Here is a 23,032-nt window from a genome sequence, read left to right as displayed (position 1 = left end):
GTCCTGAAGGCAATCCCGGAACAGAAAGATCAGAAAGAAAACTAGATCAGCAGAAAAGTAGTGAAATCTACACTAAGTCGAGTTTAGTTAATAGTGACGGATCAATGTTCATTTCTTGGTTTTGACAGCTGTACCATGGTGATATAAGACGCGACTACTACGGGACACCAGCAAGGCAGGTTTAGGGAATTCTGTACTCTCTGCAACTTTTTTGTAAATCTAACGTGTGTCAGTTGCTCAGTCCTGTCTGACTCTTTGTGACCTTATGGACTATAGCCCGCCAGGTTCCTCTGTCCATGGGATTCTCCAGGCAAGAATACTGGAATGGGTTCCCATTTCCTCCTCCAAATTTGGTAAATCTAAATTTACTCCAAAATAGTCTTCAGTTGAGTCACTCAGTCGTGTCCGACTCTGCGACCCCATGGACTGCAGCACGCCAGGCCTCCCTGTCTATCACCAACTCCCAGAGCTTGCTCAAACTCATGTCCACTGAGTCGGTGATGCAATCCAAAGATCTCATCCTCTGTCGTTCCCTTCTCTTCCGGCTTTCAATCTTTCCCAGCATCAGGGTCTTTTCCAAGGAGTCAGTTCTTCGCATCAGGTGGCCAAAGTATAAAAAACAAAAAGTATATGAGCTTGGAGATTAAACAGGACCCCCACCCGCAAGAGAATAACCCAATTACTGAGCGGTACGCAGGGTTGGGGACTTGAGTGTCGGGGTGCACAGAAGGCACCCCGGGGCGCCTGGGGCCGGGCGCGCTCGTCGGGGCTCTGGGTAGCCCAGGCCCCGCCCCGGAGCCGCTCCGGCGCCCGACTCTGCCCCGGGCGCGCCCGGCCGTGCGGGGCGGAGCTCCCTGGAGCAGAGGTGGAGCCACCGAGCCCGGAGGAGCCGACCCGCCCTACCCACCCGAGGTGCCGAGCCAGGGGAGGAGCGGCGCCCGGACCCCGCGCTCGCCGAGCGCCCTCCAAGGTAGGCGAGCCCCAGCAATCTTCGCCCGGGTCATCCCACTCTCTCCCGGGCGAGTGGGGGTCCAGGCGCCCTTGGAGCGGGTCCCCTCTACCCTCCCCTCGTGCCGCCTGGAGCACCAAGGGCATTTCCCTGCACACAGGTCCTGGGTGAGGACAGCTTTCTCCCTGTGAACCTTTCTTCTGGACTCGGATTCCCTGGGCTAGAAGTTTGTGCGCCTCCAGGGTGGCATCACCCACTCGGTGGGCATAAGCTTGGGCACACTCCCAGAGGAGATGGTGAAGGACAGGGAAGCCTGGCGTGCTGCAGTCCGTGGGGTCGCAGAGAGTCGGACACGGCTTGGTGACTGAACGACGAGGAACAGAGTTGCCTTCCCCGAGAAAGGATACCCCTCCTTCGCCCTACGCACGCCCGATTGTTTATTTAGGTCGCTGTTAGGCAGTCCCTTGGCTGGGGGCCCCCCTCTTCAGAGGCGGTGGAGAAAGCCTTCTGGAAAACTTGCCTGTCAGCTATGGACCCCCGCGGGACGACTTTGACAGTTCCCTGTGCCCTGAATTTTCAAGAGCGCAGACGTTCATCCGCGCTGGCTTCTGTTAGCTTCAGGTGTAGTGAAGGAAGAGGAACCTGTTGGATGGCGGTTTTAGGCTGTCATGGGATTCTAGAGCTGAAAGTTACTTATCCCTCCGGCAGGTGTGCAAAGGAGCAGTGTTATCTTATGGAAGGAATAGCAGGGGATCGTGAGAGGGGAGATTTAGATTGCATGAATGGCATGGCTGTCAACTTTTAACCTTCTTGGAGAGCAAATACACTTACATATATAAAAGAAGCAGTTAGTTCCAAAGGTACCTGAAACTCGGTCTGCCATTTTCACTATAGCTTTATTTTTAGAGATAAAAATCTCTTTTTTCTTGTTGCTATACATAGGCTAGATAAAGTGTTCAAAGGCAATTATTTCTCACTTGCACCTGGGGAAAGATACTCTGTCCTTTTATGCACCTGATGGTATTAAATATTCAGCTCTGCAGAAACCTGGCTTTTCAGAAATGTGATCTGAGCTGCAGTCTCAGGTACCCCTGCAGACACAACAGGTTCTATTGTTTCCTGCTGCTGGGCCGTCCCCCTCCCTCCCACCCTATGCTGACCCTTTGAGTGTGAAGGTCCCTGACACAGAGGAATTTGTGCCTAAGGCAGGGACTTCCCAACTCACTATTGAAAGAATGAAAATGGCCAACACTTTCTGCGACCTTGCAAGCTTCACAAGGTCTTCACCTTTTTATGTGCTAAATAAATTTAGTAACCAAACCTGTACTAACTAAAGAGAGGCTTTTGAAATAAATGCAGACACTATTTCAGTGGTATTTTTCACGTTTATGATTTCAGAAGATATTAAAAAAGAAAAAAAAAGACGATATTAACAAGCGTGTTAATATATTTGTTAGCATAGTGATTTATAATGTGCTGGAAAGTGGGCTTGAGTTGTAATCCAGATTCTGGACGAAGTTGGAAAAATCTAAGCTAGATTTGGTCAAAACTGAAAAATGAGGCATATATTTATTTGTTTGGAATGATGACCGAAAAAGGAAACAACTGAGACTTCTGAGGGCTTCCCAGATGGCTTTGATGGTAAAGAATCTGCTTGTAATGCAGGAGACCAGAGTTTGATCCCTGGGTTGGGAAGATCTCTCTCTTCTCCTGGAGAAGGGAATGGCTACCCACTCCAGTATTCTTGCCTGGAAAGTTCCTTGGAGGAATGTCAGTCTTTTACAGTAGTGGGCTTGAATCTTTGAGATTTTTACATTAAAATTAGATGGCCATTTATTGATGGAAAAGCACTTCAAAATGGCAACATGTTACTATCAATTTAGTAGCACGTTTAAGTGAATTTACATTTTACTAAGCATCTAAACATGGAAACAGTCACCCACTGAGTTTGGAAAACGAAAATATGTGCGCGTGTGTGTGCTCAGTTTTAGAAAATATTTGGTGCACCTGGGGATTTTCAGGCCTGTTCATGTATTAACTGAACCACTGAACCAACATTTATTGTATAGGGCACCATACAATACCTGGTCTGTCTTGGAGACACAGGGGGATAAAAGTTGGTGTAAATGAGACACATTCTTGTCCTCTGGAATTTATACAGCTTTGGAATCCTCCAGAACACCCTGAGGCCATAATCAGGAACCATATCAGTCAACATCTGTCATTTTTTGACACTGACCTAAACTAGATTAGTTTCGAATCACAGACTCTTTTCCACGGATTTAAATGGTCAAATTAAAAAATTGTAAAGGAATTTATATGTTATTCAGGTCAGTTTCCTTTTTCTTAGGCTGGGAAAAAATTTATAGTATAGTGAAGTTGCTCAGTCGTGTCCGACTCTTTGCGACCCCGTGGACTGTAGCCTACCAGGCTTCTCCATCCATGGGAAAGAATTTAGGAATCCTGTATTCTGCGTTTAATATTATGAAATATTAAGATCTTAAGCCTGAAATAGCTAAAGAATATCAATTTCATGCAAATTCAATAAAATCTAAATTTGTAGTAGTAGTAAGTAGATGCCAATAATTTAGGGGTTGAAAATTTTAAATTGAGAAAATTGTATCCATCAAGTTATTTTTTTTCCTATAAATTTAAAAAAACATGACTACAATTATTTTTTAACCTCAGAGGAAAAAAATGACTTTATGTAAGACATTCTTGCCTTTTTTTTTTTTTTTTTGGCTATTTATTTTAAAATCAGCTCTGTTGGAGATATAATTTGTAAACTATCCAATACATCACACTGTACAATTTAGTGATTTTTAGTAAACTTATTGAGTTACGCAACCATGATCACAATCCAATTTTAGAACATTTTCATCCCCGCCCCCCTCCCAAAGTCTCCAGTGCCCATTTGTAGCACTCCCATTCTCACCCTCGGACCCAGGCAGGCACTGATCTGTTTTCTGTCTCTTTAGATTTGACTTTTCTGGGCATTTCGCATGATGAGATAATAGAATATATGGTATTCAGCATCCGACTTCTTTCACCTGGAATAATGTTTTTGAGGTGCATTCAGGTTGTAGCATGGTGGTTCCTTTTTATTGCTACTAATGTTCCTTCCACTGGATGGCTATGCCACCTTTTGCTTACCTTGATGGATGTTGCTGTAATTGAAGTGGTAAGACAGATATTTTGGTCCAACTTCCATAATTTGAAAATGACTGATAGGAGCCAAACATTTATATTTATGAAAAAAATATATTTCTGATATGGAATACTGATACTTACCAAATGTCATAACTGTGATCTTTCTGTGATACTCCATGAAAATAGTAAATCCCAAGCCAGTAGCAGAAAGCATCAGTCATTTCATATTCTAGGTTGGACTTGGAAGACACTAACTCATAATATTAACATTTGGAAAGAGGCCGGGCTTCCCTGATGGCTCAGATGGTAAAGAATCCACCTGCAATGTGGGAAACCTGGGTCCGATCCTTGGGTTGGGAAGATCCCCTGGAGGAGGGAATGGCAACCCACTCCAGTATTCTTGCCTGGAAAGTTCCATGGGCATAGGAGCCTGGCGGGCTACAGCCCATGGGGTCTCAAAGAGTTGGGCACGACTGAGTGACTAAACACACACACACATCTCCTTTGTGTGTTTTCTTCGCAAATAATATGCATTTAAATGGGGGAATTTTGATGCATGTTTGATCCAACAGTGATAACTGAACTACTCTTAAAAATATGAGCCCTTCTTAATAACATATTTTAGTGGCACACTTAACATAAAGCAAGAGTCGTCTGTAGCCGTAAGCCAAAAAGTAGAAGGGAGTGCATCTGAATTTGCATGCTTTTCATTTTATTATTCTGTCGTTTCTATCACTGTGCTAAAGGGTGAAACTGCTGCAATGGGTGTTGACTTACCGAATCAGGCACTAGTTTGAACTCTTAAAATCTAAAACAGAAGAAATGCCACTCTTTTTTTCCTCTGGGGCATTTAGAGGAGCTAGACCAAATGATAAATTATTCCAGGTTCCTATTAAATAGTGATGTTTTCTGTGAACAAAGAACTCTCTAACACTAGAAAAGCATTTTGGTATATACCTTTCTTAGGCATTCATTTAGAGATGTTTTCTTCTATACCCCCATTCACCCTGTTTTGTGTCAATTCATTTGGCAAATGCATTTTTATGTGGTTTACGTTTGACAACTTATGCTTAAAGATCCTCTTAGGGAGATTTCTCCAGTTGAGTGGAAACTCTTCTATAAAATGTTGGCCAATTCTGTGCAGTAAAAGAGAAGACACTGTCTCTGAATGCCTGTAAGTTACTGCTGAAATTGCAAGTTCCTTTGGGAAAAAAAAGCATTCAGATAACTTGAAGGTCTATTTTATTGATAACGTGGAGTGCAAAGAATTTTATGTTTGAAACTAAAGTAGTCTAAGATGAATAGTACAGTTTTCCAAAGCTAGGTATGTTCATTTGGAGCTCAGTTTGTCTGCTCCTATCAAAACAACTTGCCAGAACTCCTGGCTCAGACCACTGCTGTTTTACTGATCTGTGGTTGGATGAGTTGATACGTCTCTGTTGGTAAGTCTTTTTTTAACTTGGTATTGATTTAAAAATTTCCAGAACAGTTTCATTTTCTAGTCTTAAAACTGATCATTTCATTTCAAATGTCTCCTGAGAGTGAAATGCCAATTATAGGAATCCATCTTCATCTTTTTCACTTTCTGGAAAGCGAAGTGGACATACATGTTCCCCCTGTCGTGTCTGTTCACCAACAGGAAGAAGGCTTGCTCAGCATTGAGCTATAAGCTTCTCCTAATTATTTTGGGGAATTCACTCACTCATCACTCATGTTCATGGGATTTGATATAAGGAGATTGGTTTCATCCAGAACCAGGAGTTGCTTCTCCCCCTTGTATCTTTCTGTTATCCCCTTGGTTTGGGTAGGATGCTGAAATCAGTCTGACCTCTTCCTGGTACAGGGCTGCAGGGGGAGGGTGGAGGGGGCAGGGAGCACAGGGTCCCCGCTGCCTCGGTTGGGGGGGGCGGGCAACCTTCACAGACCTTGTCGTCACTGCCCCAGTCGTCCACGTGCTCTTGTTCTCTATGAAGAAGGGAAACATGCATCTAGCAGATGCTTGGAAAGGGGATGGTCAGCTGTAGAGACACTGATGGACCTAGAGTCTGTCATATAGAGTGAAGCATAATAAGTGAGAAAGAGAAAAACAAACTTTATAATTGTATATTAATGCGTACATGTGGAATCTAGAAAAATGGTACACATGAGCCTATTTATAGGGCGGGAACAGAGATGCAGACATAGAGAACTGATGCATGGACAGTGGGATGAGGGGAAGGCGAGGCTGAGATGAACTGGGAGAATGGGATTGACATCTATACACTAGCATGTTTGAAACAGATAGCTATAACATTGTAAAGCAACTGTACTTCAATTAAGAAAAAATTGCAAAAAAAAAAAAAAAAGAATGGGTAGGTGAAATAAGGAGTTCTATTTCAGAATTAGATTTAGATCTTGTTGCAAGTTTTCTTGTATATTTCTTATATATTTTTATATACTTCTTCCTACTTTTCCACCTCAGTAAGCAATAATTGTGATTAACCTTCATAAGATGTTTAAGATTTCCCTTGCTCTTGTCACCTTATTGAATGTCAGGCTCCATGGACTATTCTTGTAAGAGCAATAGCTTTACCTGCCTGTCAGCAACTCAGTTACTTGCTTTTTAACAATTCTGACTCCATCGCTTTTTTTTTTTTTTGCCACTTACACTTTTGGAGGGCTCAACAGTTTGAATTAGGAAATATATTTAGTTAATTGTAGCTTGCAGTTAATTGTATTTTGAAATCTCCACTGTACTTAGCTTTTACTACGGTACTGTTTAATTTCTATTTAGAAAATAAAAGTATATACATCCATCTTTTTTAGTATAGAGTTCTGAGTCATGGAACCACCATCATCATCAAGATGGAGAACAGTTTCATCATCACTCCCTAGTCCCCTAAAATAGTCCCAAGTGTCTCTTTTGTAGTCAATCCCTGCTGCTGCTGCTGCTGCTGCTGCTGCTGCTGAGTCGCTTCAGTTGTGTCCGACTCTGTGCGACCCCATAGACGGCAGCCCACCAGGCTCCCCCGTCCCTGGGATTCTCCAGGCAAGAACACTGGAATGGGTTGCCATTTCCTCCTCCAATGCGTGAAAGTGAAGTCACTCAGTCGTGTCCGACTCTTCGCGACCCGATGGACTGCAGCCTACCAGGCTCCTCTGTCCATGGGATTTTCCAGGCAAGAGTACTGGAGTGGGGTGCCATAGCCTTCTCCAAGTCAATCCCTTCCCCACTCTTAATCCTCAGTTCAGTTTTCTGACCCTATAGTTTCAAATTTTCTAGAATATCATATAAATGGAACTATGGAATATGTAGCCTTTGGAAAATGGCTGTTTTCAGTCAGCATAATGCATCTGAGATTCATCTATATTGTATCAGTGTTGTTCAGTTGCTCACTTGTATCCAGCTGTTTGCGACCCCATGGACCGCAGCACACCAGGCTTCCCTGTCCTTCACCGTCTCCCGGAGCTTGCTCAAACTCATGTCTGTTGAGTCGGTGATGCCATCCAACCATCTCATCCTCTGTCGCCCCTTCTCCCCCTTCCTTCAACCTTTCCCAGCATCAGGGTCTTTCCCAATGAGTCAGCTCTTCACATCATATCAGTTGATCCTTCTTTTGTATTGATGAATAGGATTCACCTGTTAATGAATATTTCAATTTTTCCCAGACTTTGGCCACTATAAATGTGTTTTATGGACATACAAAATCCCCTAGGAGAGGGACTGCTGGGTTGTACACTCTGTGCTTAACTTTATAGGAAGCTGCCTAAGTGTTGATGTCTCCTATGCCTGTGAGTTTGGCTTTCCCACCAGCAACACCCAGGAGTTGCTGCTTCTCCCCGTCCTCACCCACAAGTGGGATTGTCTGTCTTTCCCTCCTTCTCTGGATAATTTTTAAAATGATGTAGATAATGTTGAAGCTCAGATATCCCAAGACCAGTTTGGGAAGCTATAGCTATTTTGTAAATCCCTGAGCCTTTTATTCTTAAAATATTTCAGGAAGCCACAGAAGAAATTTTCCAAAAGGGCACCTTTCTTATCAATGTTGCAAATGACTGAGATATATATCAATGACAACTAGTTCTTTTCATATTCTTTCACTGATGAGTCATAAGTGGCTTTAAAATAGATCGTTAGCTGAGAGGGTCAGAGCAGCAGGTGTAACTGACTGATGGGGCTGGGGGGTGGGAATAGAAAGGGGGCAACTGGGTTTAGGCCTTGATACTTTCAGATGATGCTCTAAGCAAATGTCCATTATAAGCTGTGAGCCTAAACACAATTATTTAATATTCTCTGAATATAATGTGGATTGTAGTCAGATACCCCATTAAGCACTTTTTCTGCATTATCCTATTTAATCATCGTATAACTCAATGGCTCCAGCAATAAGGAATCCACCTGCCATGCAGGAGACGCAGGAGGAGATGCAGGGGTCGGGAAGATCCCCTGGAGAAGGGAAAGGCAACCCACTCCAGTGCTCTTGCCTGGGAAATCCCACAGACAGAGGAGCCTGGTGGGCTACGGTCCAAGGGGTTGCAAAGAGTCGGACATGACTGAACGACTTAGCAGCAACTCTGTGAGGAAGTTAACAGCTTCATTTGGGTTTTTCAGTTGAGGAAGCTAAAGCCTAAGGGAGATTAAAACTTTTCCAAGGAGGGGTTTGGGATTAACAGATACACACTACTTACTATACATAAAATAGATTATCAACAGAGACCTACTGTACAGCACAAGGAACTCTAGTCAATTCTCTGTCATAAACTATATGGGAAAATACTCAAAAGGAATAGATCCATGTATATGTATAAGTGAATAACGGTGCTGTACACATGAAATGAGCACAACCATTGCAAATCAACTATACTCCGATATAAAATCCAAATTAAATTAAAAAATATGAAAAGAACAGACATCAAAATAGATTAGAAGAGAATCCAGAAATGTTCTCCAAACACAAAATCAAGTGAAGATTTCCAAACCACTTGATTTTTGACAAAGATAAAAGTGTAATTCCATGTGTAAAAAAGAATAATTTCAATAAATGGTGATAAAGAATTGAAAAAATAACTTTCTGGGTTCAGGTGATGAGATTAACTTATGATTTTGAAAAACACATCACTTCTCTGTGACTTGGCAGCCTTATACATACATACAGATAGATATAAGTATAGAGGTCACAATTATTGCACACTGTGCTTTGATGATTAATTTTGACAATGCATGGGAAATAATTCCTGGGCAAATGGCACAGTGCTCTGTCAAAAGTATATATTTTCTATCGTGTTTCTATCGTGTTTCTAAAGTATTTCAATCCTTTTATCCCCCTATTGAATTTGCCTTTGTTACATATCTAAGAGCTTTCTATAGCACTGGCTATGATATAAACGTGTGTTTACAAATGAGTAGCATTTAGAAATGAATAGAAATTAATTCTACTTTAAAAATCTTAGATTATTGCTTGCAAACAGCATTGCTGTGGCTTGGGCTCAGTGCTGACATGCATGTCTTTTGATGCACTGCGCATCATTTTCAGGTAAACTGCATGGTCACCTGAGGTTTAGCCAGCTGACACTGGATGTCACCATTGTGCTGTGTAATGTCACTGCAGAACAGGTGTGCTGTTCAGTATTCGGGGCACGGCCAGTCTCTTCCAGGGTCGGGAGACACGTTAGTTTTACTTTCCCCTCATATAACCTCATTACCTTTGTACCGTCTTATTGTAACTTAACTCTCTCAGTTTCTAATATCTAAGCTCTCTATCATAGTGACTAAGAATGCTGAGACAATTGTCAATATTGTTAGCTCAGAACTGAGAAGCTGAAAACTCAGACAGTGTGCCAAAGCAGGGCTCTCGCTTCCTAAGCACTGAGTCTGGCTCACCTAGGTAGGAAAGGAATTTGTGCATGAGCGTGCTCAGTTACTCAGTTGTGTCCTACTCTTTGTGACCCCATGGACTGTAGCCCTCCAGGCTCCTTTGTTCATGGGATTCTCCAGTCAAGAATACTAGAGAGGGTAGCCATTCTCTTCTCCAGGGGATCTTCCCCACCCAGGGATTGAATCCGTGTCTCCTGTATTGGCAGGTGGATTCTTTACCACTGAGCCACCTGGGAAGGCACAGGAAAGGAATTTACTGGAAGTAAACTCGGCATCCAGAATTGATGGGAAAACTAGATACGGAAATGGGAGAGTCCAGTGCTGGTACCCCGGCCAAGATCAGTAACGGGCGGGGATACAATCCTCTGGGCATTGCCACTGGGCGCTAGGTACCAGGTGTTCCTGCTGCTGGATCTAAAGCACTGCTCTGTGCCAGAGTCCCTCCTCCCCAGAGCAAGAAGGGGATTGTCACTGCCTCTAGCACAACAAGCCGGAGGGCCAATCCTTTGATGACCTTTCCGGGCGGGAGCACTCAGCTGACTGACGGAGTCTAGGAGTTGTACACGCGCTCCAGCACCAGGGAGTGACGAGGAAGGAAGAGGTCTTCCCTGCAGAGGCTCCTGCAGAGGGTGACCCCACATACCTGGGAGGGAGAGTCAAGCTGGGCACCCGCCGTGCTGCTGCGGGTGTCAGCACTCACGGAAGTGAGTCGAGAATGCCACAGTGTGGTCAGCTGCTCTTAACCAAGTTCCCCTTCCACCGGGGGTCCTAGACTCAGTTGCATATGCCCTGTGGCACCTGACAGCACCCCAGACATCACTGTCCCTGCCGTCAGCCCTCAGGGAGCCTCACCAGCCAGGGCTAGACCTGTTTTTGTTTGCTTTTCACATTTGATATTATATTGGAGTATAGCTGACTAACAGTGATGTGCACAGCAGAGCGACTCAGCCGTACTCACACCTGTATCCATTCTCCCCCAAACTCCTCTCCCGTCCATGCACCCCAGTGTTCCTTGCAGCACGGTTTACAATAGTCTATGGCTTCCCAGAGGGCTCAGCAGGTAAAGAATCAGCTTTCAGTGTGGGAGACACGGGTTCTATCCCTGGGTCGGGAAGTTCCCCTGGAGGATGGCATGGTGACCCACTCCAGTATTCTTGCCTGGGAAATCCCATAGACAGGAGAGCCTAGCGGGTTACATTTCATGAGGATGCAAAGAATTGGACATGACTGGGCACGATAAGACCTGTTTTAAGTGGGCTAAGGAGAAGACTCCTTAGGCAAATTGAAAGTCTTATGTTTCAGTCTATTAAAAAAATTTTTTTTCCCTACCCATTTAAAGAAAAAGAAAAAAAAAAATGATAGGTGACCCTTTGTACCTGGTTCTTAGAACAGGACTTCATGCAAGTTCCAGCCTGGAATCTTGCTCACCGTTAGCCTGGAATCCTCTTCTCCCAGATGGCCACATGGCTTCACCTCCTTTATTCAAGTCTTTTGCTTAAATGCCACCTCTTCAGGTTGGCTGTCTCTCTCCGTCCATCCGAAGCAACCCCGCTTTTTATCCTTTACCCTGTTCTACGCTTCTTCATGACACCACCTCTGACTATGTCTTCTGTGTAGCTGCTTTGTTTCGTGTCTGTCTCCCCTTCTGTACTGAAAGTCCCTTGAAAGCAGGGTCCTGGACCTGGTTCTGCAGCTACAAATTTCTAAAACTGCTGTATTCAATAAATATTTAATACATGAATGAATGAATCAAGGGTTAAATAAAGGAAGGACACTCCTTTGTTAAAATCTCTAGTCTGTAGACAGTTCCTGTATTCATTTTCTAAGGTTGCTAAAATAAAGTACCGCAGAGTGGCTTAAGCATAGTACTTTCTCGTCTCTCAGTTCCAGAGGCTGGAAGTTCAAGATCAAAGATCAAGGTGTTGGCAGGGTTGTTTCCTTCTGAAAATTGTAAAGAAGAATCTGTCCCCTGCTTCTCCTCCAGCTACTAGTGGTTTTCTGGCAATATTTGGTATTCCTTATCATGTCGAAACATCACCTTGGTCTCTGCCTTCAGCTGAACATGGACTTTTCCTTGTGTGCATTTGGGCCCCAATTTCCCCCATTTATAAAGACATCAGATTGGATTAGGGTCCACCTCACTCTGGCTCCCTGGTAAAGAATCCGCCTGCAATGTGGGAGACCTGGGTTCGATCCCTAGGTTCAGAAGGTCCCCTGGAGAAGGGAAAGGCTACCCACTTCAGTATTCTTGCCTGGAAAATTCCATGGACTATACAGTCCACGGGGTCGCAAAGAGTTGGACACGACTGAGCGACTTTCACTTTCACTCTACTATGACCTTATCTTTCTTTTGTTCTTTTATTTATTTATTTTTCTAATTTATTTTTTACTATGTTTGTTTCTGCCATACAAGAACTTGAATCAGCCGTAATTATACATGTATCCCCTCCCTCTTGAGCCTCTCTCCTCTTCCACCATCCCACCCCTTTAGGTCATCACAGAGCACCTAAGTATGTTTGCAAAATGATGAGTGCTCATTGTGTCCGACTCTTTTTCGACTCCACGGACTGTAGCCCACCAGGCTCTTCTGTCCATGGAATTTTCCAGGCAGAAATATTGGAGCAGGTTGCCATTTCCTCCTCCAGAGGATCTTCCCAACCCAAGGATCGAACTGGCATCTCTTGCATTTCCTGTGTTGACAGGTGGATTCTTTATCACTAGCCCCACCAGGAAGACTCAGGTTTGCAAGGATTCTATTTCCAAGTAAGGTCACATTCTGAAGTACAGGGTATCATGGCTTCAACATATAAATGGAAGGGAGGACAAAATTCAGCCCACACAGTGCCTTATATGTGTTTATTGTATAATAGCTGAGCCATTTGTATGTCATTAATCAGAGAAGTAGGTTTAGTTACATAATCCTGGGCACTCAGTGATGTGTTGGTTTGTCACATAGATTATAATTCGAAAAATGTGTGTGAATTGCTTTGTAAATAGTAAACTATTCATTGTATGTTAGCATAATCAGCTGGGGATACTGACAAATCATTGATGCGTTATCAAGAAAGAATCAATACTATGGATTTACTGGTCTTAAAATTTCGATTTTCCTCTGCAGCCCAGCTCGATCTGCAAACTGTTTAAAGTATTAGTGGCTTCTTTTCTACCATTCAGAATACTTGTCAGCAGTAATTGTGGAAAATGGCTTTATTTTATTTACTTACTTGACAAACATGTACAAGTCATTTTTTTATGTGCCAGGCGCTATCAGTCCTGAATATTCACTGGAAGGACTGATGCTGAAGCTGAAGCTCTGATACTTTGGCCACCTGATGCAAAGAGCCTGATGATGGGAGAGATTGAGGGCAGGAGAAGGGGGCGACAGAGGATGAGATGGTTGGATGGTATCACCGACTCAATGGACATGAGTTTGAGCAAACACTGGGAGATGGTGAAGGACAGGGAAGCCTGGGGTGCTACTGTTCATGAGGTCCCAAAGAGTTGGACACGACTGAGCGACTGAACAACAAACTCTATTACCCCTGCTTGGCAAATGTTAACTCACAAACAACCCCATGTTATTTGTTATTTATACTGTCATTAATCATTAATAATAATATTATCTGAATTTTACTGATAAAGACACTGAGGCACAGAGAGGTTAAGGAATTGCTCAAGGTCACACAGCTACTGACTGGCAGAGTCATGCCAGGCCATGAAACTGGGCAGTCTGCCTTCAGGTCTTTTAGTTGTAGAAAATTCTTTCTCCACGGAAAGTCTCATGGAAAAATTCAGTGTGAGACAGAACAAAGCAGAACTGCTTTGGTTTGAGTCCAGACAGCAAAGCCCTGTCTGCCCAGCACCGCCCCTTCCCTTGGGAGCCCTGTTTGAAAAGCCCAGATCTAGGAAATAATACCTCTTGGCCTGATGCCACTCGTAAACTGTCTTCAGTCCACTCTAGCATAAAACAAATAAAATTCTTTTCTCACTTTAATTAACTGATTGTGTTTTATTTTGAAAATTTTATCTGCCTAATCTACTTCTGGCAGAAATAAAATGCTAAGATGGATTTTCCCCTGGACGGTAATGCCATATGGCAATTTGCACTTTGCTGGCTCAAGTTCCTCTTGGGTCTCTTTATACAAACGAAGGAGTGTGGCCGTGGACACTTCCTGAACCAAGAGAAAGATGGGATTTGATTTCATACAAATCGAGATGCATGTAAACTTTGCAACCAGACAGGCATGACTTAGCCCCTGTCTTATGGACTGCTTGTTTTCTGTGGTCCTTCATTAGATAAAATCATCGAAGCAACGGTGTTAGCAGTTACTGTCCCTTGAGTGCCTTCTACAACCGGAGATTTTAAAAATCGCTCATTTTTACAACTCTGGGGGTTATCACCCCTATTTTACAGATATGTAAGTTGAGGTTAAGGTTTTATGGAACTTGTTTAAGATGACCCAACCAGTGAGAGGAGGAGGTAGGATGTTTTGAGAAGTATCAGTAGAGCAGAATTTTTTTTTTTTTTGGAGTATAGTTAATTTACAATGTTGTGTTAGTTTCAAGTATATGGCAAAGTGATTCAGGTATACATATATATGTGTGCATGTGTGTTCTTGGTCACATCAAACTCTTTGCCACCCCATGGACTATAGCCTGCCAAGATCCTCTGTCCAGGGAATTTTCCAGGCAAGAATACTGGGATGAGTTGCCATTTCCTTCTCCAGGGGTAGCGCAGTGGTAAAAAAGTTCTCTTGCCTCTCTCTCTCTCTCTCTCTCTCTATATATATATATATATATACACACACATATTCTTCATATATATAGACACACACATACGTATACCTATTCTTTTCAGACTCTTTTCCAGACCACCATCAGATGTTGAGTACAGCCCCTGCGCCACACATAGGTCTTTGTTTATCTTTTTATACATAGTAGAGTGTATTCATGAGAAGCAAGGTTGCTCAATTGTGTTGCAACTCTTTGCGATCCCATGAACCGTATAGCCTAGCAGGCACCTCCATCCATGGAATTTTCCAGGCACGAGGTCTGGAGTGGGTTGCCATTTCCTTCTCCAGGGGCTCTTCCCGACCTGGGATTGAACCCAGGTCTCCCGCATTGCAGGCAGACGCTTTACCCTCTGAGCCACGTGCAATGCCCCAGTAGTGTGTATGCTAATCCCAAACTCCGAATTTATCTACCACCTCCCATCCCCACAACTGTCTCTTTTGGTAACCAGAGGTTTGTTTTCTGTGTCTATGAGTCATTTCTATTTCGTGTGTGCTGTGCAAAGTCATAAATAAGTTCATTCGTGAAGCAGAATTTTTTTGATATTAAGAATAAAAGGCAGGTAAGAGAATATATTTTAGGATATATAATGAGAGGCTTGATGTGATTTTCAAATTATAAAAGACAGAATGCAGTGAGGTTCATTCTAAAGAGTGACTAATTCCTATGATGTAATGTCCCTTATCACTTGGTAATGTTCACAGTGTATAACCACTGAAAAGAAAAGCGAAGGGAAATCACCAAAATGGGAGGGTAGAACAAGGGAGACTGAACTGAAGAAAAACAGCAAAGAAAAACTCAGACCGAGGCTTTGTCTGCCTCTATTTGCCTCCTTCTTTTGCTCCCATCTGCTGCCATTCTTTACCCCATGGGAGCGCAAACACTTCCCCGTCAAGGACCAAATAGATAGTCAGGATCTTAGACAGTGTTTGCCATGTATTTTCTGCCTCGAATCTACTCAGCAGAGCTGTTATGGTGCAAAAGCAGCGTAACGACACATAAGTGCTTGGCCATAGTTATTTTAGACTACAGCTTCATTTGTGGACACTAAATTTGAACTTCATATAATTTTCTGTGTCATGAAATGTTATTTTTCTTTTGAATTTTTTTGGAATCATTAAAAGATGTAAGGACCATTCATAGACTGTCCTAACAGGTGGGAAGAAGGCAGCCTGGGATCCTGGCCGTGAATGGATAACCACCACGCCAGCCTGACCACTCCTCTCTCATTTCCAGACACATTGTCTATTGTCTCTATGGGCATTTCTTTTACTTCCACCATTAAAATGTTGTTTTAGGCTAAGAACTTAATCCCGGAAGAGACTTCAGAGGACCAAATAACAGACGTAGTTCTGCTCAGATTCTGGAAATAAAAAGCAGACTTTGCAGAGCTGCTACAGCCAAATCAAGTTCCCCTGAAACAAATAGAAGCCACAGTGGCTGTCTAAGAGGATTTAACATAAAATGGAAAATTCTTGGCATACTCTATTAATTTCATTGAAGATTAAAGGATAAATGCAGGACTTTGAATCATCCACAGAAGCTATTTAGTTCTAAATTGATGCTAGCAAATATTAAAATTCTATGTGGGTTTTAACAGCATGGGTCATTGCTAAATTTTAATTTTTTTCTCACCAGGGAATCTGGCCTTAATGTGATAGAAAGACTCTTGATCTTGGTGTCCAAAAGACAAAGGTTTGAATTTCAGCTGTGTTAGTTTTACTGTGATCTTGGGTAAGTTAATATCACCTGTAAGAATCTTAATTTCTTTATTAGTAATATGAAATTAATAATACTACTTCACTGGCCTTTTATCTCATTTTTTTAGCTCTTTACTATTAATTATGAAAATTTCAAGTAGGAGCACAATGGTAGAGAACTATAGAAATCCCACTGTACAATTCATTGCATTTTTAATCAAACTTCTTTCATCTTTATCTCACCCCATTTTTCCCTCCCTTTAAATACTAGAGTAAAATATTCTCTTTAAAATTCCAAGTGTAATATTATTTCACCTTCAAGTATTTCAGTATGTATGACCAACAGATAAGATCTTTTAAAGGAATATCATAATTCCAGTATCACACCTAAAATGACAAGAATTGCAAATAATGCTTTGCAAAAATTGCATTAATTCTTTAACAGCATCTGTTATCCAGTCAGTGTTAAAAATTCCCCTAGTGTTTTTTAAAAAAATGTCTATATAACTGGTTTATTTTAATCAGGAGTCAAAGAAGACCTGGGGTTTCACAGGTGGCTCTGTGGTAAAGAGTTCACCTGCCAATGCAGGAGACGCCAAATTCGTGGCTTGGATCCCTGGGTTGGAAAGATTCCTTGGAGTAGAAATGACAACTTACTCCAGTATTCCTGCCTGGGAAATTCCCTGGACAGGGGAGCCTGGCAGGCTGCAGTCCATGGGGTCACAAAGAGTTGAACACAACTGAGTAACTGAGCACGCACGCACTCACACAAAGATTCATGTATTGGATCTAGTCATATGTTTCTTAAAATGCAAAATTTATGAAAATTTCTCTTCTCATCTTTCTTCATATAATTATTTTGTGGAAGGAATAATAATATGTCTTATAGAATTTTATGTGATCTGGATTTGGCTGTTGGCAACCTTCACCCTTGTAGTCACTGAACGGTTTCTTCTTTTTCAGGTATTTCCCACTGGTAGATAGAGGACTTCACACCTCACAGGTGGTGCTTCTACTTGTGATTGTAGCACATCTAGAGAACACAATGTCTGGCTGTCTCTTTTCCACTTTTCTGTTACAGTTGATTAGTGGAGTCCCTGGGGTTGATGCATTCTTCATCAACCTCTTGCCTAGTGTTTTTAGCACGGGTTGATGACTGTTGCTTAGCATCTATCACTTCATAACGGGTTGCAAAAAGTAGGTTTTCTAACTCTGTTAGTCCTTTTGGATTTATTGGTAGGAATTCTTTAGCACAATTTTCAGAATCAACTATATCTGGCCATGGAACAACAGACTGGTTCCAAATAGGAAAAGGAGTTCGTCAAGGCTGTATATTGTCACCCTGCTTAACTAACGTCTATGCAGAGTACATCATGAGAAACGCTGGGCTGGAAGAAGCACAAGCTGGAATCAAGATTGCCGGGAGAAATATCAAGAACCTCAGATATGCAGATGACACCACCCTCATGGCAGAAAGTGAAGAGGAACTCAAAAGCGTCTTGATGAAAGTGAAAGAGGAGAGTGAAAAAGTTGGCTTAAAGCTCAACATTCAGAAAACTAAGATCATGGCATCTGGTCCCATTACTTCATGGGAAATAGATGGGGAAACAGTGGAAACAGTGTCAGACTTTATTTTTCTGGGCTTCAAAATCACAGCAGATGGTGACTGCAGCCATGAAATTAAAAGACGCTTACTCCTTGGAAGGAAAGTTATGATCAACCTAGATAGCATATTCAAAAGCAGAGACATTACTTTGCCAACAAAGGTCCATCTAGTCAAGGCTATGGTTTTTTCAGTGGCCATGTATGGATGTGAAGTTGGACTGTGAAGAAAGCTGAGTGCCGAAGAATTGATGCTTTTGAAGTGTGGTGTTGGAGAAGACTCTTGAGAGTCCCTTGGACTGCAAGGAGATTCAACCAGTCCATTCTAAAGGAGATCAGTCCTGGGTGTTCTTTGGAAGGACTGATGCTAAAGCTGAAACTCCAGTACTTTGGCCACCTCACGTGAAGAGTTGACTCATTGGAAAAGACTCTGATGCTGGGAGGGATTGGGGGCAGGAGGAGAAGGGGATGACAGAGGATGAGATGGCATCACCGACTCAATGGACGTGAGTTTGAGTGAACTCCGGAAGTTGGTGATGGACAGGGAGGCCTGGCATGCTGCAATTCATGGGGTCACAAAGAGTCGGACACGACTGAGTGACTGAACTGAACTGATATGGTTACCAAGAGATATAGGGTAAATTCGTATCATAAAGGCAAAATAAATGTCTGTTTGCATTCCCTCTTGCTCTCTTTTCTGGGATACTTTTTAGTATAATGGTGGCCTGTCTCTGGTGAGTTTGAGGATTGTTGGTCATAGTGGTGGTTTTTCTTTTGTTAACAAAATTTCAAGAATTAAAAAATTTTTGATATGTTTTACTCAGTCACAGTCATTCCTCTTCAGATTGGCTCTTTGTGTCTTATGCAAGTAGTAGGTGATCACTTTTCCACTTTCTGATATGACAAGATGTCTCAGTCTCACCTTCTGCACTTCTTGCCTCAGATCTAAATCAGTCAAGAAGCCCTGGTTACATTTTTTTATTCATAGAAAATGGTGTACTAATAACACAATCTGAGCACTGGGAGTGTTAATTGCTTCTCTTTCTAAATTTTCAGTGGATAGACTTGGAATATACATTTTTAAATGAAGATAAATATTTTATACTCATGGTTTCAGTTTGGATTATAAGATTTTTACAGAACATTCTTGGTTCTAATTTAGAATTTTTTTTTTAATGATAAAAATCTTGGCTCTTAAGACATTAAGACAGTGACTTCTTCATTCTACATTTTCTGTCATGTGGGTGACTCACATGCATGCACACACACACATATAATAGTTTCAAAATAGCAATAGCAATGTTTCCACTAACAGTGTTATTAATGAGTACAGTTTAAGATTGCTTTGTGATTCTTTTTGTTCTTAGGACATAGCACACCTGGAAAAATCAGTCCCAGGATTCTCAGGTGACTCAGTGGTAAAGAATCCACGTGCCAATGCAAGAGACTCCAGAGACTCGGGTTCGATCCCTGGGTCGGGAAGATCCCCTGGAGTAGGAAATGGCAACCCACTTCAGTATTCTTCCCTGGGAAATGCCATGGACAGAGGAGGCTGGTGGGCTATAGTCCATGGGGTTGCAAAGAGTTGGACATGACTGTGTGAGCATATGTGTGTGATTTCAAATAGTTCATGTGGATATGCCACCGATTTGGTAGGCAAATGTATTCGTTTCTTGTTTTTTATTTTGGAAGATATCTTTCCTTTTAATTCAGTTATATTTTGTAATTAGGTAAAATAATTACACTGTTCAGGGTCAAAACTATAAATCACAGATTTTCTCCTTCCATCCTTCTTGCCTTTCTTAGAGAGATTATGATGCAATGTATCCTTTTGTGCCCCATGCTTTTTCGTTGAATAAATATATCCTAGAGAAGATGTAGGTAGTTCATTTAATCAGTTCTCTTTTTGTGGGCACCTGCACTTTTCTTGATATTTTCTTATTACAAATAGTTCTTTGGTAAATGGCCTTTACAGGCTTTTGAGAGTTAAATAAAATGTAGAATATTAAAGGTCTCTGTGACGTGTAAAATGATATACTTACAAGTTTGTAAGTTATACGTGTCCTGTGTTCTCAATCGTGTCCGACTCTGGGACCCCATGGACTGTAGCCAGTCAGGTTCCTCTGTCCATAGGGTTTCCCAGGCAAGAATACTGGAGTGGGTTGTCATTTCTTTCTTCAGGGCAACTGCCCTGGCCCAGGGATGGAATCCAAGTCTGTTGCGTCTCCTGCGTTGGCAGGTGGATTCTTTACCACTAGTGTCATCTGGGAAGCCCTTATTGTAAGTTATATATATGTGTGTGTGCATTTTTATATACATACGATTTTATCTTATTTTAGCTCCATAGACATTTATTAAGCACTTACAATGTGCTAGAATATGAAAATGAATAAGGCATAGTCTCTACTCTTGAGGTGTTATAGTCTAATTAATATGGAATAAGAAGAAAAATTCCATATTTTTCCATTTCAGTTTAATTTTTAAATTTCTAATCAATGATTGTTTCAACTGGTGGTGTTTTAATATTAAGTTAATTCCTGGATCTTAGATACATGCAGATTTCAATAATTTATAATATTTTCTAGTATTACTATATTCGATTACAGTGCCAGTACAGAACTCCGTTCAGTTTACAACCACAGAATTATAACATCAAAGGAATTAGTTTTGTCCCACTGATTTATGTTTTCCTAAAGCTAGATGTCACGATGACAACAGTAACGGGGACCGCGACAGTGCCCCAGGGGGGGAAGACGGAAGATGATTCTGCCATGTACGAGTCCCCATCAGCTCACATTATTGAAGAGACCGAATACGTGAGAAAGGTATGTGGGCGCTGGAAATCACGTTAGCACGCTATGAGTTTTTACAGTAAAGTCTGCTACAAATGAGCGGGCTTTGTTTCTCCCTCCCTAGAATATGTGAGGAGGAACAAACCTAGTTTGGCAAAGGACAGCCTTGATAGCTGACATGCAGACACGGGTGCATTTCTCTTGAGTGTGTAACCGTTTCTCTTGAGGGTATGAGCCTCTGTTCTTCACTTGGAATAAAGCTGAGTTAAGGACAGGGGGGGATTTGAAACACCTGTCGGCATTTAGTTTGTCCCCTACTGTTCACCCCTGCCTCCTCCTGGGATTTTTGTCCTTGTGGTGGTTGGTTTGTTTGGGCTGCTCTGGGTCTCCGTTGCTGTGCGTGGACTTTCTCTGGATGCGTGACGCGCGGGCGCTACTCTCCACTGTGCTGTGCGGGCTTCTTGTGTTGGCTTCTTTGGTTGCGGAGCACAGGCCCTGGGGCGCTGGGTCTCCAGTAGTTGCGGGCTCAGTAGTCTGGCCCGTGGACTCTAGGGCTCAGGCTCAGTAGTTGTCGAGCATGGACTTAGTTGCTCTGCGGAATGTGGAATCTTCCTGGATCAGGGATCAAAGCTGTGTCCCCTGCATTGGCGGGTGGATTCTTATCCAGTGCACCACCAGGGAAGTCCTATCCTGCGGTTTCATACATTTCGTAGTTCTTTCATCAGCGTGGAGACTTTGTTGCCAGCTAGATGTTTACCTTTCCTGCTGAGTTCCTGTCTTTGCTTACCTAACAAGGAACACCTTCTTAAGCAGTTCAGAGTAACTATCGCCAAGCACTACATGTTGCACATGATTAAAAATGTGAATCTTAACCAGAATCCAGTGATAATGGCTGACAAAAGTATGTATTCTCATAAAATGTGTTTTAGAACAGATGGAAGAATTTGGACATAGCTAGTTTGTAACTTATTCAGGTCAAGTAATTCATCTTTGAGTGTCTTGCAGTTCCATAGATAACCAAGACATGAAGCTTATATTTCATGCATAAATTTGTATGATCTCCTCTGAGTAATTATTCTCTAGTAATTGCTAAATAGTAGTTATTCTCTAGTAATTACTAGATAGTAATTATTTTGTAGTAATTATTGGATAGTAATTATTTTGTAGTAATTACTGAATAGTAATTATTTTGTAGTGATTACCAATAGTAATTGTTTTATAGTCATTACCAAATAGCAAATTAGTAGGAAATGACTATATAAAAAAATAGAACTAAATAGTATTAAACACTAATTACTAAATACAATTACTTCATGGTATAACATTCATTTGGGTTATATTTTAGGTTTGCCTAAGGAACAGTTTTAAAGACAAAAATGCTCATTTTCTGCAATCTAAACAATATTAGTATAAATGTAAGTTAAGTTGATGGCAGTTGTTTAAATATGATATCAGTATATTTGTACTACTTTCAGATAAATTTGGTACCTTGTAACTCGTATTGAAAAAGAATGTTTGGGGGATTAAATGCCTTTGAAAAAAAATTTTTTTTTTCCCTTTTAGATTCGAACTACTCTGGAAAAGATCCGAAATCAAATATTTAGAGATGAAGTAAGACATAACAGTGCAAATCACAAACTAGATGCAAAGGTAATGAATTTATCAAATGTACTGCTTTTATTCCTTCAGTGAGTGAACATAAAGCCATATAGATGTCACTTAAGTAACTTTTGATATTATTAAATTATTCTTTGCATGTCAAGTATTAAATCTTTTTTTGGTATCTAATGATGTTAACGAGCATATGTATGAAATATCTAGATGTCATTAGTAGGATTAGACTGGAGTGGCCAGATCTTACTTGAATATTCTAAACTTGACTTACTCATCTAAAGTATATGGGAAGATGTTGGCCCAGTTAGGATAAATGGAAGCAACATGTTACAGTGATAGACAAAGTTATAGACTTTTAGATTCGCCTGGGTCACACCAACTGACACCCAGTTGGAGCCATTAGGCTGAGTGATCAGACAGTCCTTCCCCCATGACCAGCATTTTATTCATAATTTTAAGCACTCTGCACTTACCCTAGTCTGGGATATGCCAGGTTAAACCTCACCTGAACCACAGATACTTCATCAATGACAGTGTCATCTGCTCTGTAGAATAGCCGCAGAGAATACTAGAAAGTACC

General features: G+C 41.8%; 1 protein-coding gene across 6 annotated transcripts in view; it reads left to right on the top strand.

Moving 5' to 3' along the window:
- Positions 1 to 879: 879 nt before the first annotated feature.
- The window catches only part of CCDC68 (coiled-coil domain containing 68), a 58,640-nt gene continuing 36,487 nt past the window's right edge, over positions 880 to 23,032 (top strand). For 2 of the 6 annotated variants that reach the window (XM_005224347.4, XM_059881093.1), the window contains exons 1-4: positions 880 to 970; positions 16,383 to 16,478; positions 20,743 to 20,871; positions 22,402 to 22,488. In XM_005224347.4, the coding sequence (XP_005224404.1) occupies positions 20,755 to 20,871; positions 22,402 to 22,488 (204 nt within the window). In that variant the 5' untranslated portion in view covers positions 880 to 970; positions 16,383 to 16,478; positions 20,743 to 20,754. Of the gene's footprint in view, positions 971 to 16,382; positions 16,479 to 17,407; positions 17,448 to 20,742; positions 20,872 to 22,401; positions 22,489 to 23,032 lie in introns of all 6 variants that reach the window. The other 4 variants (XM_005224349.4, XM_005224348.4, XM_002697773.6 and 1 more) reach the window with 4 other exon arrangements.

Source organism: Bos taurus, chromosome 24 (assembly GCF_002263795.3).
Source record: "Bos taurus isolate L1 Dominette 01449 registration number 42190680 breed Hereford chromosome 24, ARS-UCD2.0, whole genome shotgun sequence".
NCBI classification, from domain to species: Eukaryota; Metazoa; Chordata; class Mammalia; order Artiodactyla; family Bovidae; genus Bos; species Bos taurus.
The sequence above is the reverse complement of the archived record's forward strand: the minus strand, read 5'-3'. Positions and strand labels throughout refer to the sequence as shown.